This window comes from Lissotriton helveticus, chromosome 9 (assembly GCF_964261635.1).
Source record: "Lissotriton helveticus chromosome 9, aLisHel1.1, whole genome shotgun sequence".
In the NCBI taxonomy this organism is placed as follows: Eukaryota; Metazoa; Chordata; class Amphibia; order Caudata; family Salamandridae; genus Lissotriton; species Lissotriton helveticus.
Window position 1 is genome coordinate 1,288,810,114 of NC_136070.1, and position 17,927 is coordinate 1,288,828,040.

General features: G+C 47.8%; 1 protein-coding gene across 9 annotated transcripts in view; it reads right to left on the reverse strand.

The window, feature by feature from the left end:
- PBRM1 (polybromo 1) overlaps positions 1-17,927 on the reverse strand; it is a 298,934-nt gene that overhangs the window by 194,120 nt on the left and 86,887 nt on the right. For all 9 annotated transcript variants that reach the window (XM_078661902.1, XM_078661899.1, XM_078661897.1 and 6 more), the window contains exon 13: positions 5,208-5,305. In XM_078661902.1, the coding sequence (XP_078518028.1) occupies positions 5,208-5,305 (98 nt within the window). The remainder of the gene's footprint in view (positions 1-5,207; positions 5,306-17,927) is intronic.

Sequence of the window (17,927 nt, forward strand, 5' to 3'; positions counted from 1 at the left end):
GCTCATGCATTCTTTATGGAGAGGATACTTCCCTAGAGATAGAAATAAAAGTCTTTATGTCACCACGGACACATCTCCATACTGATGGGTGTTTAAGGACACACTGAGTATGCATGTATGTTGTATTTGTATGCTGTGAACGTACAGAAATGGCAATGGAGCGCTGCACAGGCGTCATGGCAAAGAGACAGTCTACGCTACTTAATTTATAGCTTCACGAGCGGAGCTCTATCCACTCACTACTATGCAAAAGCCCAAGCACATTCATCGTTCAATAATCCCTCTCGTAAGAAGTTGCATCCAACAAGGGCAGCTCGATGCTGTGCCAAGACTGTAATCCCACAGTTTCTTCTCTACTCCGGGGTGGTTGCTTGTCACCGCAAGCCTAGTTTGCTTGGCCCCCATCTGGACCTGTGCTCTTCATGGTTCCTTCTACAAACCTCTCAAGATTTCCTGTTATCTGTTCCTGGATCCCAATATGGTCAACCTTGCCCGGATCGTGCATCCCTCGTTCGGGCTCGCGCCCTGCGTCCTTTTGTCCGGGTTTTTCCCAGATCCTGCATCCCTTGTTTTTAATTAAGTCCCCCACAACTAATTTCAAGCGCCCAGGAGTATGCCATCCCTGTGCGACATCTACACTAATTATGTTATTTACTATTCTTTCCAGGACATACTCCACTCTGATGCCAGACTTATCACAAGTTGACTACATAAGGCATCTGTTCATCTCTTACACAGGCTACCTCTCGATGTACGTCTCCCCCATCTTACGGATCTCCACATGCAGCGACCTCTAACGAGGAGAAATGCACTGCGTGCCTCACTTGATTTTAGGTGTTTCATGTAGCCCAGAGGACAAGCAGAGTGTATTGCGGAGAATACTTTTATGCAGCAGGAGATTCTCGAACATGAGCTGCTATAAATTAAACTAGGCAGTGCATTATTATTTACATCACGCATATTACAGTTCTAAATTTTGTTGAACTTACATTAAGGATCTGCAATTGGGAGCGCACTGAGATAAGGTGAGTTCCAGGCTTTCATGATTTTGGATAAAATTCTGACACTGGGATTAAAACCCCTCCTGGATGGAAGGAGAGTAACTAAGCCAGTGAACCAAAACTCTGCTTTTCGTGACCCGAGAACATTCATAAAATTGTCCCTACATTCAACATTCTTATAGTCAACAAAACCCACATGTTTAAATCGGTCTTCCCTGGTCTGCTCAAAATCAATTCTTGTCCCAAAAAGTCAATATTTCTGCGCCTTGATTCACTCCTTTTCAATATGTACCCAATCCACGTTCTGTCCTGTTCCTTCCTCGACAGAGATTTCTACCCACATACAACATTATCCTTACACACCCTTAAAACCAAGTGGCTTTCTTTTTTCAACATGAAGCGCTCCACTGCTCTTAGGCGCGCTGTAATGTCTGATAAAAAAAAAACTCATTATTGGAACTTCATGCTAATGATGCTTTACCTTGAAAGCACATTTCTGGAGATTCAAGACCCACTTCTGCTTGATTTCTTTGGACACGATGCTATTCGACCCGCTGTGCTTTTCCTTTGACATATTTAGATTTTTTTCGAACTCTGCCCTAGCCACCAAGAATTAAACAGATATTGAATTCAACGGCCAGACGATCAACTATGGATACCACAGAACTTAAACGGTAGGACATGGCAAGGAGAACAAACTGTAGAGGTGCTCAGCGGTGGGTGGATGCAAGAGTTTGGTTAAGGACAAGACACTGACAAAACTTGAAATTATGGATCTCAAAACCCTCGGACGTTCGTTCTCTGGAAAAATATCTGCATTTACAGGGAAAAAAATTGACTAAACTTTACATCAGTTCAAAAACGTAAAACTTAATACTCCTCTGTGAGAAGTTGGCCTGATGTGCAGTGTTCACTATTCTAGTGATCACTATATATCAGTCCAAACAACCCTTATTGATGATTGGTTGTAAGTCAACCTTATAGACCAGCTATCCTAGTAGCATGGATACGAGCAGTCTAAGGCTAAGACTCTAGAGGGCGTGTTAAGCCAGCTGTTTTACCATCACATTACCCCTTGAACACCCAGTGAAAGGACACCACACAAGTGTTATGAAAATAAACAATGTATTTATTAGAATCACAACAACCCTGTACTCTTTATGAGGACAGGGTGCTAAGCACACAACAAAACTCTTATGAAAATACTTAAGTTAGCACGTTATACACAAATGCCCGAGGGGCACGACAAACCATATACTCTAAAAGTGGAATGCGAAATTACTAGCAGGTAAGTACAGTACTAATAGGCTTTGGAATCGCTAGGACTTGACTAGGGAATCGTTAGATTACTTCTAGGAGACCTAGGGGACTCGGGTGCAGAGTGTGCCCTCTCACGCGGGATGCGGGACAAAGTCTATGGAAGCGAGTAAAGGCAAAGTTAGTGTTCACGGGCGAACCCGACCTGGTAGGGAGAAAACGACAGTGGATCCTGACCCTAGGATAGTGAGGCTATGCTGGGACACCGAAGTGCCGAAGTTACCTAGCCCAGGGGCTGCAGCTGCATAGGTCTGAAAAGACGTCGGGAATCTCGTTGCCGGACCAGGAGCCTGGAAGGAAGAAGTTGCTGGCAGGCGACCAGTGAAGGAAAGTTCGATGGATCCAAGCCTGGATCAAGGAAGAAGGAAACCTGAAAGCAGAGGGGACCAAGTCCTTGAATCACTAGCCAGTGATTAAGTGGGCACCAGGATGGCACCGGGCGAAGTCACCGCAGTCAGGTGAGTGGGCGCTGCTGGGCTCTGCAGTCTCTCGGACCAGGAGGCGTTGTCGGCGACCAGGATGGAGGTGCGAGCTGTCCCACGAAGGTTCTTGCTGTCGACATCGCTGGACCCAGGATTGGGCAACAAGTCTTGGCAAATGCAAGGCCCACGCGGTGGACCTAAAATGGCGTCTCAGCTGGACCAGGAGGGTCCAGGGTACTTCTCCGAGGGAGGGAAGCAAGGGCCAGTCTGGGGCAACCAGACCAGCAGCAGTGTTGTCGTCGGGCATCGTTCGGAAGGCCACAAGCCAGCGGGCTAGTAGCCAAACAACGCGGTGAGCAGCAAAAAGCAGAAGGGCCCCACGCCGATCGTGGAGATGCTGGGGGGCTGCTCTTCGGTGCTGGAGCTGCTCAGGGTGGGGGCTTCTCGGACCCCAAAGCACTCACCAGGAAATTACTCGGTGGGCTTGCTGTGCAGAAGTCGTGCAGTCTTGGCGATGGCCGGTCCCTCGAGGTCTCGTCGCACCCACGGTTCTCAGCTGCGCTGTAGAGGTGGGTAGAGGTCAGAGGTGCCAGGGAAGCCGGGTCTCGTCGAGCTGGGCAGTCGGATTCCGGAGGAAGGACGTGCAGCAGACCGCAGTGTTCTTGGATGGTGCCTGCGGATGCAGGGTGACTACTCCTTAGTCACAAGGGAGAAATCTTAGGAAGAAGTCTTGAGTTCCTTTCGTGGAAAGTAGTTTCAGGATTCAAAGATGATCTGATTTGGAAGGGGGCCAGTTCCTACCTTTATCCTGTAAAAAGGGGCTGGCACGCGACTAAGTCCTGCCCTAGGGGTGGGACTAGGAGGGGGGTGGTTACACCCACTTCCTTGGCGGGCTTTTCCCCAGCACAGGGTCTGGAGTGACCCTGGAACTGGTTCCAGCCAGCCTATGCACAGTGAGCACCGGGGTGCCACGTGCAGTCACCTTCCTCTGAAGCCCTGCCTACCTACAATACACAAAACCCTGTCTGGGACGGTGCTGGCACCGCCCCTGGCAGGAAACCCTTTGTCCTTATCTCCTGCTCTGGGAGGACTCCCAGCAGCAGGAGGGCAGACTTGTGTCTCGGTGGCAGCATCCATTTTGTGGATGCTAAGGCTCTGTCTGACTTTTAACCGGGTTATAGGTTACATGCATGTCGTGTCCCTCTAGAAGGGTGGAATGCTAACCCCGTCGCCAGAATTGGCGAGGGGTTAGTATTCCAATTCGTATGACACCTTACTCGACATGTTTTGATAAAGCGATACCAGAGTTGGCATTTAACCGCGAGGATTATAATGCACTTAAGAGTATATGGTATGCGATATCATGGAAACGGCTAAGGGATAGATCCCGAAAGCCGCAGACAGGCTCAGCTCATGCCAGAGCACCATCTCACACGATTCCAAGCACTCTGCCTTCAGGATTGTTAAGGCCTGCCATAGGAGTGACTGATAGGAGATCTGTGTGTCCATTTAGGTTTAGATATAGGAATACTATATCTAAAGCAAAGGGTGATTACACCACCTTGCCCCAGCTGTCGTGCAGCCAGTTGTGTCAGATTTGGATGGCCAGCCAGGGGTGGCATAATACATGCTGCAGCCCCTGGTAGGCCCTGGGTACACCTATGCCCTGGGTACCTAAGGTACACTGTACAGGGACTGATAAGGTGGCTCAGTATCCAATTTAGACATGTACCTAAGGTACATGGAATCCATTTTACAGAGAGAGCAGTGGGCCTGAGGTCCTGAATAGCAGGGCCCCAGGTCAACTAAGTCAGAAAACCAGCCAAACACCAGGCAAAAAGTTGGGGGCAACCATAGTCAGGGATCTACCTTCCTACATCCTCTTGCCCTCTTAAGTGAAGGTTATTGCTGAGCATTCATCTTAGGGAAGTTGGAAACAAAAACTGAGAGCCCCAAAGTTTACCCTCTGTCCCAAAATCAATGCATGAAGAGGGATCAGCAGTGATCACTACTTGCAACCGACCTCCCCTCGGACAACAAAATTAAATGAAATCCAGTAGATTCCAGAGGCTGGGCCCGCAAAATACACCCTTTCAGAGAACCAAACACTAAAAGAACAGCAGGCACCAGAGCACCAGGCAGGGAAACTGTTTTTCTTTTTTTTTTATATCTGACATGATCGTTTTCATACACTGCTATGGGGACGTCTCGGAGTATCCTCTGCCCAGCCTCAGCGTACTCCGATGTACCAAGTTGCCCACCGGGCAGCCTTTATTGTCGGAATTTAACCTCTGGCTTTAGAATATCAGTTTCTGTATATTTTCTCAAGGAGCTGGGAAGCACCAACAGACAAAGCATTGGTGTTGTACTACACACAGGCAGCAATTAACAGATGCACACTTCTGTATTAAATCTTTAAGCATGCTAAGCAGGCCAGCGTGTCATTGACTGTAGGCAGAGACCCTACCTTTTCCTTTTTGCACTGCCGGTATCAGATGTGGCAGATGACATCATGCTGTCTTCGTCCTCCACCTCGGCTCTCCTGGCGAGCTCCTTCTTCCGCGTCTGAAAAGAGCAAATCCCCAGAGTCAAAGACGTTCTGACGAACGGCCTCCGGCTACATGAATATTAAACAGCTGCACAGATCAGGTTCACCCCAAGATAAAGCCTAGAGCGGCAGCATGAAAATTATGCCAAGCACTCCCAGAGCAATAAGACTGGAGGAAATTAATACGAGTGTGAAGGATTTTCGTCAAAATGGATAGGCACAATGGAACGCGTTTCATTAAACTGCCAGGCATTGCCAGAAGAACGCAGCACATTGATCCTCACATCTGGCCACCATTAAAAAAAAGCCACGCTCTCTATTTCTGTATACTCTTTCAAGATTTGAATTAGTAAACATTAACTTCAGCCTTGTCATAGCACATTAGTCCACGACTGGCCAATGCTAGTCCACCCCAGCTCCTTCGCATAATAATCACAATTCTCACGGGCAGGTCGACCCCTTTCTTATGAGTTTCGAAGGTCAATGCCGGTGTCGTGGGGCAGATGAGACTTAAATCATATATGGCACTCATGCTCATTAGCGGTTGATTTGGCTCCCTTGAAGGCAGCTCTGTGCTCATTAAATTTACAATGTACTTAAAAGGACATTCTTTATATTTTGGAGTCAAGAGCATGTGACAACTAGTTTTATTCCCACCTGTAGGAGACATTAAGATACAGAGAAGCCCCTCCAATGAGAGCCAGTTACAGCTTTAAGGGTCTGCGTCGTCGCAGAGCTCTCGGAGCCTAAAGGGCAGAAACGCGTGGAACAAACAAAAGTTAATTTCCTCTTTAGCTCCTCTCGCAGAGCACCTTAGTATCCGAGCAGAAGCGTGCCACTGCTTAAGCTGCAAACATTGGACAAAACATGAATCCACAAACAAACAACTTTTCAGATCTGCAATTAAAGAATCAAATCAGTTCTTCCCTTGGGAAAGGGATTTTCAGAGTGTAGCAGGTGGCCTAATTACAGAGATGGAGCGAGCTCAGAGGCAGCTTCAGGTGGAGGGCAGCAGAGAGAGGTCCTTCGAGACTCGCCGATCAACAGGCCCATTTAGCTCAAAGCTCCACCCACTGCAGTAAAGGCCGCAGCTGCCCAGGCACACGCCATGTTTCATCAGACTTCTCCCTCGCCTCAATACCAACACAGATCCACACACCCTTAGCTAAACAATGTATGCATCTCTGCGGCACTTTCCAACCCCTTGGTCCCCGCCCCACGCCTCAGCATCTCCCCTACTTCCAATTCCACACCAGGGTGTGCAGGGAATTCAAGGCTAGCTTCTCCTGCAGTAAACCCAGCTCCCTACTCCGCAATCCTTCTCTTCCAGCGCTTTGATTTCATACCAGTGAGTGCAGGGGGCTACCATTTTAGTTCCTCCTTAAGCCAATGTGAGAAAGTGGCTCTAGATGTACTGGACTAGAAGGAAGTACAGTGTGTATAGAGTCCACCAACCCCAGAGCTATAACAGAGGTTAAAGTCAGAACTGACCTTACTCTCCAAAGTGGTAGCTTGGTCGAGCAGTAAGGCAGCACCAGAGGACAGTGTAAAGCATTTGTTGTACACACTCAGTCCGCAAAAGGTTTCACACACTCCAGGACTGAACTCCAGGCCAATTGTTTGTATATCCTCAGATATGGTTGTTTTATTTTTTAGAACCAACAGTTCTAAAAATATACTTTTCACATTACGAGTACTCATGTAAATACTTTGCAGAGGAGCAATAAGTTTGTACACACAATAATTACAGGATAGCTAATAAGCAATACAGTTCTGAAACACACTCTTGCATTGAGCTCGATGGGCTTTCATAGGAAAGTACAGTTGATTACTTTATGGATTACTTTGGTAGTTCCAGGACTAGATCTTGGATTCAGTCCTGGGGTCTAAGCTGAAACCAGATTAGCAAAAACGTTTTAGTTACAGTGATGATTTTTCCTGAATATAAAGCTGTTTTAAAAGTTCACACTTAGTAACTTTTCGAGGTGATTCTCACAATGTTATTCAATGGGAGGAAATTCAGGTTACAGGTAAAGTACGATTGTGTTACTTTTGTAATCCAGCACTAGTCTCCTAGGGCCAGCACTGGGGGCTTAACTCAAAACAGGTAGGTAATTGCGTTTCAGTATTTCGTACGATTTTTGAAGAATATTTGCAGTTTTCAAAAGTAGACACTTCGAAGAAATTTCATAGAAAAGCAGACAATGGGTTCCTATGGAGAAAATACAGGTTACTAGTAAACCCGCTAGGGATTACTTTTGTGGTTCAGTACTGGGCTGAAAGGTACAGTACTGGCTTCTCTCCTGATCACAGGTGAGTATTTTCGAATTCGGACTTTGACTGATTTTATAGGAAAATTTTCAGTTTTCAAAACTTCACACTTCGAAAATTTTCGAGTCAAAAAGGGGTCAATATTATCCAACGGCAGGTAAGTGAATTACCGGTTTCCAGGTGAGTACTTGGTTGGTGAAGTTAGGGTTCTGGGCATAGACTCAGGGGTCCTCCAGTGTCAGGTGAGTACAGTTAGTTCACCCTCAGCGGCGCAGGGGCGGCCGGGTGCAGAGGTAGGTAGGCCCAATTTTATCTAATGAGGGAAAGGGGGCCTTCGGTTGGTGGCTGCTGGCTAGGAGGCCACGCGGCTCTGGGAGCTGGGCTCCAGGTCACTTGCTCTGGGCCAGGGGGGAAGTAGGATAGGACAAAGAGGGCACAGCCAGCGGCACTCGGGCGGCTGGGTGCAGGATGCTTTTGAGCCGTCGGGCGCTCAAGGTTATCCAATAAGGATCTTGAAGAGGGAACAAAGGCTGCAGGCTCGGGGACGGTGACTCTCCAGGGGCGACCAGCACTTCGAGAGGTAAGTTGGGAGCTTGGAGCACAGGTAGGTACCCCAAAGGGAGGCACAGGGGGCTGGAGGGCGCCGGGTGCAGGGGTGTCTTTGGGTGTCGGAAAAGCTTACCCTCGGCTGGTTGCGGTTGGGGGGCCCCTGGTTCTGAGTCTGCAGGCGTCGGCTGGTTCGTCGAGGAGGGTCTTTGGGCACTGGACTTTGGGTCCCAGTCGCCGGGGGGACGTCCTCGTGGTCTTGGTTCGGGTTGGCCTGGCCTGGGCTCGGCTTGTGCAGAGTGGGCTGGTCCGGAGCTTCCTGGCTGGCACCAGGTGGGTTGTTGCAGCAGAGCCTCTGCTGATGGGAGTCCCAATCGTCGAGAGGGTCAAGGCAGGCAGGTCCTCTGGGTGTCCCAAGGTTGCTGCCCGCGGAGGTCGCCGGGTTTAGGCAGGAGCAGGTTCCAGGATCAACAGGCCGGTAGGGCTGGGGCCAAGTCAGTTGTCGTTGTCCTGTTGTTAGCAGCTGCACAGCGGGTCTTCTTCTTGATCTTCTTTCTGATATCGGGATCTGAGGAAGGAAGGTTCAGGGAGCCCCTAAATACTAAATGTAGGAGTGTTACAGGTAGGGCAAGGGCAGGGACCAATGGGTCCCTGTCCTGGGGTGAGTACACCCCCTAGCCTGCTCCTCTCCTGTGGGAGGGGGGCAGGAGCCTAGCTGGGATTGGGCAGGGCTCCCCATCTACAAAATGGCCAGAGCCCGGGGTCGCGCTTCACCTCGCCTCCTCCACCTGAAGGGTGGAGTTGGCCCAGGTTGGCACCCCCCCCTTCTTGACGTGGTTCTTCCCGCCAGTCTTCCCGCCAGAGTGGGGGTAGGACTGGTGGGGGGTTGGTTGCTGGGTACAGCAATTGGTCTGCAGAAGCTCTCAGAGGCGGTATGCCTTTGAAGCTTCCCCCTGTCCATCCTGGGGGAGGAGACATAGCACCTCGCCCAGGATGTGCTTTGTTGCAGACCCCGGAGAGCGGGGGGCTCTCCACCCAGGGGTCCAGCAACATGTCTGCTGTTGGCAGCCTCTGCAGCCACTCAGCCCAGACATAGATTGTAGGTTCAGGTTTTTGGAGGGCATCTCTAAGATGCCCTCTCGTGCATTCTACATTAAATCCCACACTGGCATCAGTGCAGGTTTAATGTGCTGAGAAGTTTGGTACCAAACTTGTCAGTCTTCAGTGTAGCCAGAGACAATTTGGGATTGGTCGGGGTGTGCGCCAAGGGTGCGTCCTAGCCCCCTTTCTATTCCTGTTATATATAAATGGAATGGAGAAGCACCTCGTACAGGAGGGCAGAGACATGCCTATGGTGAGAGGTAGGCCTGTCCCTGCACTGATGTACGCTGATGATGCTGTTCTGATGGCACGCACACCAATGGCTTTACAAACTTTGGTTACAGCCTTTAACACTTTTATGCTTGGTTTAGATTTGAAAATCAATTGTTCTAAAACTTTATCTATGTACTGTGGGTCCAGAACAAGCAAGCACCTGAAGCCAATCTTCATAAACTCCAATCCCCTAGAAAGGACCCCTACTTTCCCTTACCTGGGGATATTGTTCCATGAAAGTGGCTCATGGACTACAGCAATTCATGCTAGATCTTTGTTATTCTCTAAGACCATTATGGCCCTAAAATGCTTTATGAAAAAATTAGGTAAAAAACCCATAAAGGAGATTTTAACTGTTTATAATGCGACCTGTATATCTGTAGCCACCTATGGTGCAGGATTATGGGGGTATTCAAATATCAGTGCGATTCAGATCATGGAAAACAAGTTTTTATGCCACATTCTGTCCGTACCCCAAAGTACCGCAACGATGATATGCCATGCTGAATTGGGAACACCTTATGTTACCGATACTATTAAAATTCAGCCAGTCCTCCTTTGGCATAGGGTTTGGACAAATGATGAATGTGTTGTCAATCGGGCTATTTTAGAGGATATTATGGCATTGGACAATATCAGTGATTTTAAATGGATAGGCTACGTCAGAAACTTTCTTGAAAAAATAAGTTGCCTCCAATACTTTGAGGACCCACAATCAATGGAATATATATCTAGAAGAGATTTGAAAAATCTGTGTATGGTGTACCTCAAGGAAAAGAGACATATAGAAGAGGCGAGAAAAAAGACTGTTTCTGTCCACCAGGACATTCTATGTGGAGAAAAATTGCAGCCATATCTTTCATTGTACATGTCCAACCATGAACGTTACCTTTTGACCCGTTTTAGATTGAATATTGTTTTTAGGACATTATCGTTTCCCGTGATGAATTGTTGGTCGAAGGATCTAGGTCTTTGTCCATGTGATGATGTATCCCAACAATCCGATATACACATATTATTCTTCTGTAAATTTTATACTCTTCCTCGAAAGAAACTTATCATCCCTATCCTCAAGGATTTAAATGTATATAGATGCCGCCTAGCGTTCACAGAGTGCCAGAAAATGGAAACTGTTTTCATGGTTGCCTCAATTGCAGAATTTTTAAAATTAGTTTTTAAGTGCCGTAAATCAATTCAAACAGACTGATCGTTTTTATTGTATATATGAATTCAATTCTGCTGTTTTCCTTTTTCGTGATTTTTAAAAAAAGTTTACTCTACCTCTTGTAAATTGTACCTTTCATGCTACTTTCATGGTTATTTTGTTTTTTTTAACCGAATAAAGTATTTTTGAATCTTGAATCTTGAATCAGTGTAGCCATTATGGTGCTGTGGAGTTCGTGAATGACAACCTCCCAGCACCATATACTCTTAATGGCAACACGGCACTTATATTGCCCATGAATGGCCCTGGGTACTGTAGGGGCACAGGGCTCATGCACCTGGGCCCTCACCTCTGGCATAGGGCACCCAGCTTGAGGGGTGACTGATGTATGCCAGGGCATTGGGTTCTGTGGGCAGGGCACACAGGGATGTGTGCCATGTCGACTCTTGCTTTAGTTTTGTACTTATGCACTCAGCCTGCAAAGGCAGTGTGCGGGAGCCAGGGCACAGGGCCCCTGAGGGTGGCACAATAAGTGCTGCAGCCCTTAGGGGTCTTCTCTGGTCACCATGCCCTGGGTACCATTTACTAGGGGCTGACAGGGGCCAGAGATGCAATTGGGTATTTTGTTACAGCATAGCTTTTCTTTGTAGGGAAGGAACACAGGCCCTGGGGACCTGATTGGCAGGGACCCAGGGCACACTCAGTCAAAGTACATCAGCAGTTGGTGGGGGCATACCAAGGCAAGAAAGATGGCACTTTCTCACACAACCCCCCCCCCCCCCCAAACGAAAGGTGATGAGACTAACCTTGCCCTAGGGAGTCTTCATTGTCTAAGTGGAAGAACCTGGAAAGTCCATCTGCATTGGCATGGGCAGTCCCTGGTCGGTGTTCCACTTCAAATTCCATACCCTGTAGGGAGATGGACCATCTCAGTAGTTTTGGATTTTTCCCTTTCATCTGCATTAGCCATCTGAGAGGTCTGTGGTCAGTTTGAACCAAGAAGTGAGTCCCAAACAGGTAGGGCCTCAACTTCTTCAGGGACCAAACCACAGCAAAGGCCTCCCTCTCAATGGCACTCCAACGCTGCTCTCTGGGGAGTAGCCTCCCGCTTATGAAAGCAACAGGTTGGTCTTGGCCTTCCTCATTGACCTGGGAGAGGACCGCTCCTATTCCCAGCTCTGAGGCATCAGTCTGCACTAGGAACTGCTTGGAGTAGTCTAGCGCTTTTAGAATGGGTGCTGAGCACATTGCTTCTTTCAGGGTGTCAAAAGCCTTTTGGCAGCTAACAGTCCAGTTCACTTTCTTGGGCATTTTATTGGAGGCGAGTTCTGTGAGGGGAGTCACAATAGACCCATATCCTTCACAAACTTTCTATAATATCCAGTCAAGCCAAGGAATGCTCTGACTCGAGTCTGGGTGGTTGGAGCTGCCCAGTCCAGAATGCTCTGGATCTTGGCCTGTAAGGGTTGGACCTGGCCTCCACCAACAAGGTTGCCCAAGTACACCACAGTGCCCTGCCCTATCTGACATTTGGATGCCTTGATAGTCAGTCCTGCAGATTTCAGGGCTTGCAGAACCTTCCCAAGGTGGATCAGGTGATACTACCAGGTAGCGCTAAAGACAGCAATATCATCAAGCAATTACAGTGCCCAGGGATGGTCATGGGTACTGTAGGGGCACAGGGCTCATGCACCTGGGCCCTCACCGTTGGCATAGGGCACCCACCTAGAGGGGTGACTGAAGTATGCCAGGGCAGTGGGGTCTGTGGGCATGGCACACAGGGATGTGTGCCATGTCGACTCTTGTTTTAGTTTTGTACTTAGGCACTCAGCCTGGAAAGGCAGTGTGTGGGTGCCAGGGTACAGGGCCCCTGAGGGTGGCACAATAAGTGCTGCAGCCCTCAGGGGTCTTCTCTGGTCCCCATGCCCTGGGTACCTAGGGTACCATTTACTAGGGGCTGACAGGTGGCCAGAGATGCCAATTGGGTATTTTGTTTCAGCATAGCTTTTCTTTGTGGGGAAGGAACACAGGCCCTGGGTACCTGATTGGCAGGGACCCAGGGCACACTCAGTCAAAGTACATCAGCAGTTCAGAAAAAAGTGGGGGCATACCAAGGCAAGGAAGATGGCACTTTCCCACAGCCAACATCTGCGCCCTTCGTTCCACTTCTCCTACCTTTGGTGCCCTTCCCCACACTGTGGTGCCAGCGCCTCTAACGACTCAATATCCCACCGCTCACTGGAGGACGCCCCTTTTCAGGTTCACTTGCAATTAATTCCATCTTTGTCCTCCTACTCACCATCCATTAGTTCCCACCCTCGAGCATCTGAAGCTCACATCAGTCAGCACAGCGATGCGCCATTTTGGTTGTCTTGCACTAAACACAATCCCTTGAGTCTCCCACTTGACAGACGGGGACAGGCAGCAGTTCATCCCACTCGCCCCTGCACTCTGCTGGAGTGGCCCTGTCTGCCTGATCACTAAGGCTCCCCGTTTCTACAGATGTTTTACTGATAAATACAGACATGAAACCATTTTTTCCCCAACGGAAATTGGGTTACTTTTTGAGTGATTCTGAATACTCTCTGCCATGACTGCCAGGCCAATAGATGTGCGGCTTGACAGGTAAAGGGGTTAAAAAAAAAAAATACAGGAATTTTAGTAAAGCGGTTTAAACAGCAGTAGATACGCACAAGGTTGAAACTGAAAGTTGCATATTTTCATATAAGTTCACTGGTTTATCTTCTGTGTGTGTTAATAATAATAATAAAAGGAATGTTTTAAGCGCACAGCTACCCCCAACGGGGTGTCCCGGTGCTAAAGCAGACAGAGCAGGGCAAGTGAAGTGCAAGACTAGTCAATTCGACTGAATAGCCAGGTTTTAAGAGACTTGCGGAACTCGTGTTCTGACTGAATGAAACATAAGTGAAAAGGTCATTTATTCCAACATTGAGTGGCGCCCACCTCAAAGGATTTACCTTCCATTCTGGCTTTTAAGAACCGAGGGGTGATAAGAAAGTGTTTGTTGTTAGACCGTAAGGATCTGGCTTGATGATAGGGACGGAGTCTCCTCCTTAGGTAGAGCGGCCCTTTTCCTTTACTTACCCGAAAAGCAAAGGTCAAAGCTTTAAATTCTATTCTCTTTGCAATAGGCAGCCAGTGAAGTTGTCGTAAATAGGGAGAAATGTGGTGACGAAGCGGGACACCGCAGACCAGGCGGGCCACAGCATTTTGCATAGTCTGGAGTCTGCGGAGCAAGCCTAGTGAAAGACCCAGATATAATCCATTTGCATAATCCAGACGGGAGGTTATCAGCGCATACACCACGGTTTTACGGGTTGCATTGGGCAGCTAATTAATGAATTTTCGGTTAATTTTGATTTTACCAAAGCAAGCGGCCGAAACCTTTTGAACTTGCATAGACAGGGACACATGTTTGTCCCATCTAACACCCAAATTCTTAATCAAGTGCTTAGGAAGAGGTGCAGCGCCCAATTCATCAGGCCACCACAGATTCGAGGAAAGAGGAGATGGTTGGTTAAAAAATAAGATCTCAGTCTTATCCGCGTTGAGTTTTAAGAGGTTGCGGTCCATCCAGGCCGCCATATTCTTAAGGCACTCTTTTAGCGGCTCAAAAGTGGAAGCAGACACATCCCTAAAGGTGAACAATAACTGGGTATCCGCGTAAGATATTATTTTGATCCCAGTTTTAAAGATCAGTTCTGCCAGGGGAGTTAAGTAAACATTGAAAAGAAGCGGGCTCAGGGCCGAGCCCTGAGGCACACCCCACTTAAGGGGTTTAACAGGGGAGATGAAAGGGTGGGCCTGTTTACGGTCCGATAGAAAAGAAGATAGCCAGTTCAACACTGTTCCCTGATTGCCTATATCCCCGAGTCGATTCAAGAGGATGGGGTGGGAGACGGTGTCAAATGCTGCAGATAAATCTAGTAGCACCAGCACCGCTTAGATCCTCCATCGACCGCCCAGCGTATTGAATCAGCCATTTCAATCAATGCTGATTCCGTGCTATAGCCGGGGCGAAAGCCAGATTGAGAGTCATGAAGAAGATCATTGGTCTCAAGGAAGCCGGCCACTTGCTAATACACTCGTTTCTCTAAGACCTTTGCAGGACCAGGTAGTAGAGAGATAGGTCTATAGTTACTAGTGATTTCCGGATCTGCATTCGCTTTTTTTAATATGGGCAAGAGGAAGGCATTTTTTCAAACTGCAGGGTACGTACCCCGTCTAAGGGATGAGTTCCAAATGGAGTTTAAATGGGGATTGAGGCTGCAAGGGCGCTATATTGTTTGACAGGCCAAGGGTCACTCGGAGATCCCGATTTGCACTTCTGCAACTCAAGGAGTGAGACTTCAGCAGATTCATCAGCAAATTCTGAGAGCACAATTGAAGCCTGCTACGGATAATCATCCTTAAGGGTCTGGAATACATCCAGTGGCTCAGGAAAGCAGACATAAATCAACGCGATTTTTTCTGGAAGAACTCAGAGTTTATTGCATAGGTTCTGAGGGCGGGTGGGTGTGGGTAAGTGCTAGAGGGTCAGTGAATGATTTTACAATTTAAAAAATTTCCCTAGAGGAGTTTTTTTGCATTATTAATTCGGTCGGCTAGAAAGTCTCTTTTGTTTTCGATAAGAAGTTTGCGGTATTCTTTAAGCGCCGCATGATAGCCTAACTTACTATCCGCAGAATAGGTAAGTCTCCAACTACGTTCTATTTTTTTACATTCTGATTTTTTTTAATCTAAGCTCCTCCGAATACCAAGGTGCGGAGGGGAGAGATCTAGGAGACTTTATTGCTTTCAGAGGGGCTAGGGAATCAAGCGCATCACCGACCCACTTATTCAGGTTTAAAATACTGGCCTCGAGATCGCTAGAGAGAGGGCTTGGAGTCCTTTAGATGCTGCATTAGGGACTCCGGAGTAACTCTCCTCCAATCCCTTGTATACTCTTTGGGAATACAAGTGGCTCCATCCGTACTTATCAGCTGAAATTGAAAAGGGATCAAAAAGTGATCTGACCATGCCACTGGCAGCGGAGAGTGAACAGTGATATCAGGAAGATTGGAACAGATCAGGTCCAGAGTACAGCCTGCCTTGCGGGTCGGATGGGATACATGTTGTATTAGATTGCAACCGGCTAATGTAGAGATGAAATTGGAGCTATGAGGACAGGAGAGATCATCCACATGCAGGTTCAAATCCCCTAGCATTATGAAATTGGAATATGGTATACGAGCCTGGGAGATATAGTCTGCCAGGGTGGGGATTTGATTAAGGCTGGAGTTCGGAGGTCTGTAGAACAGCAGACCAGAGCAAGAGGAAGACGCAGAGAGTCGGATACAAAAAGATAAACCCTCAATGGAATCTAACTGATCAAAGTTAGATGCTGCGATCTCCCATCTCGTTTTATAAACGATAGCCACTCCGCCACCCTGTTTCCCATTCTGCCTATTAGCACAAACTATGCCATAGTCTTCTGGGATAGCTAGAGTCAGAGCGGGGTTGGTATCATCACGAAGCCACGTCCCACTCAAAAACAGAAAGTCCCAGTTGTTGTCTGCGATGGACTGAAAGATATCCAACGCGTGTTTGGGCATGGATCTGCAATTTATCAGCCCGGCTTTTAATTTCACTATAGCGGGTACTAGAGTGGGATTTGAGTTACAGTTCTTATTGCAACTGGTCGGACTAACAGCGCTTTAGTAAAACCCACAGCACGAGCATAAGTATTCATCCTTAGGATCCCCGAGTGACGAGCAAAGCAAGTGGAGACAGGGTGGGGGCCTAAGGGAGATCAATTCTGATCTGCTATATGTGTGACTTCGGACGCTAGTGAAACGGACAGAATCTCTGGCCCTGGTCGCGGACGGGTGCAGACGGGCTTGCCTTAGGCGTGCCTTTGCATGCCCGCGTCGGCGCCATGCTGTCTTAAAATAGGGCGGTGAGTAAGAAACACTAGAGCGTCAGTCACTCTGCCACAATGGCTGCTCGAGATAGCCCAATCAGGAAGTGAGAACTAACCCCCTGCTTTCTAATGGTTGAGCGTCTCCCTCCACACAAACAGCATGGGATTGCTGCGGTGGGCAGGGGAGTCGAGATGCCTGAAATGCGACTGGGCACAGAGGCAGCACAAAATTAAATTCACAAGCAAGCTGAGATTAAAAATGATAGTACAAGTCTATATTACAATGTTAAAACACATACATTTCAAGCAGAGCATAAGTGCAGTTCACAGCACTGAAACCTGGCAGACATTCAGGCACGAGTGCAAATGTATTGGTTAAATAAATGTGGAAATACACTAATTTCAGCGTCATTTCTTTAACAAAACCCAAAATAAATGTGGATAAATACGGATAAAGTTGACAAAAAATAAATATGGATAAATACAGATGGAAACATCAAAAAAATTAATACCATAAAACCGGCAGCCCCATTTATGAAACAGCTGGTCACCTCTTTCTCAGTGTCCAGTCACTTTCAAGTGAACAGAAACACTAGCACACATCAGACCGACTAGAATGGCAACCTCCTAGCAAGAGTTTGATCTGGAAACGACACTAAAACAGAAACTTCTTAAGGCTTTCAGCTCAACACAAAAGGAAATGGAAATGAGAAAATGTTATTACATTTGTAAGCAACGCAGAACCTGGTGAACATCTTCCACTGATGCTGGCATCATCAGGGTTACTTACACTGCCGCCATCGTGGCAGGAGATCACAGATGACAGGGAGGACAAGAGTTCAGCAGAGGCTTAAGAGTGGTATGCACAGCTTTGCACCACAGCCATCCTTAAGACAGATCCCATTAATGATAAGATTTACACAGATATAAAAATCCACTAAACATCAGCACATAACTATGATGTGCAGCATAAGAACGTGAAGATAAAATGAACAGCCAGTCATAGCTTTGGCTGCGCAGATAGGAAGAGGAGAAGGAGGGAAAGAGATGGGGCTTGTGCCTCTGCCCTCCTTTGGTGGTTCGGCTGATTCAGGCCCAACAATGTCCTCCTCAAATGTGTGCCTACTTTTGGGAAGCATAATGGAAACAGGTGGTGGTGCATTGGTGCCCAGTTTGCCAGTGTCTGGGTGTACAAAAAGAGTCCTTTGTCCCCCATCTGGCTGGTTTTGCCAGTGCTCTAGAATGGGCGGCAGTTGTCTTTGCTGTGGCTCAGCGCCATCTTTGGTGGCTTTTACATTTGAAGGGGTGGTAGGCGCCAAAGAGGGTTTTGTCCCTGTTGCAGGTTTGTGCGCATGGGGTT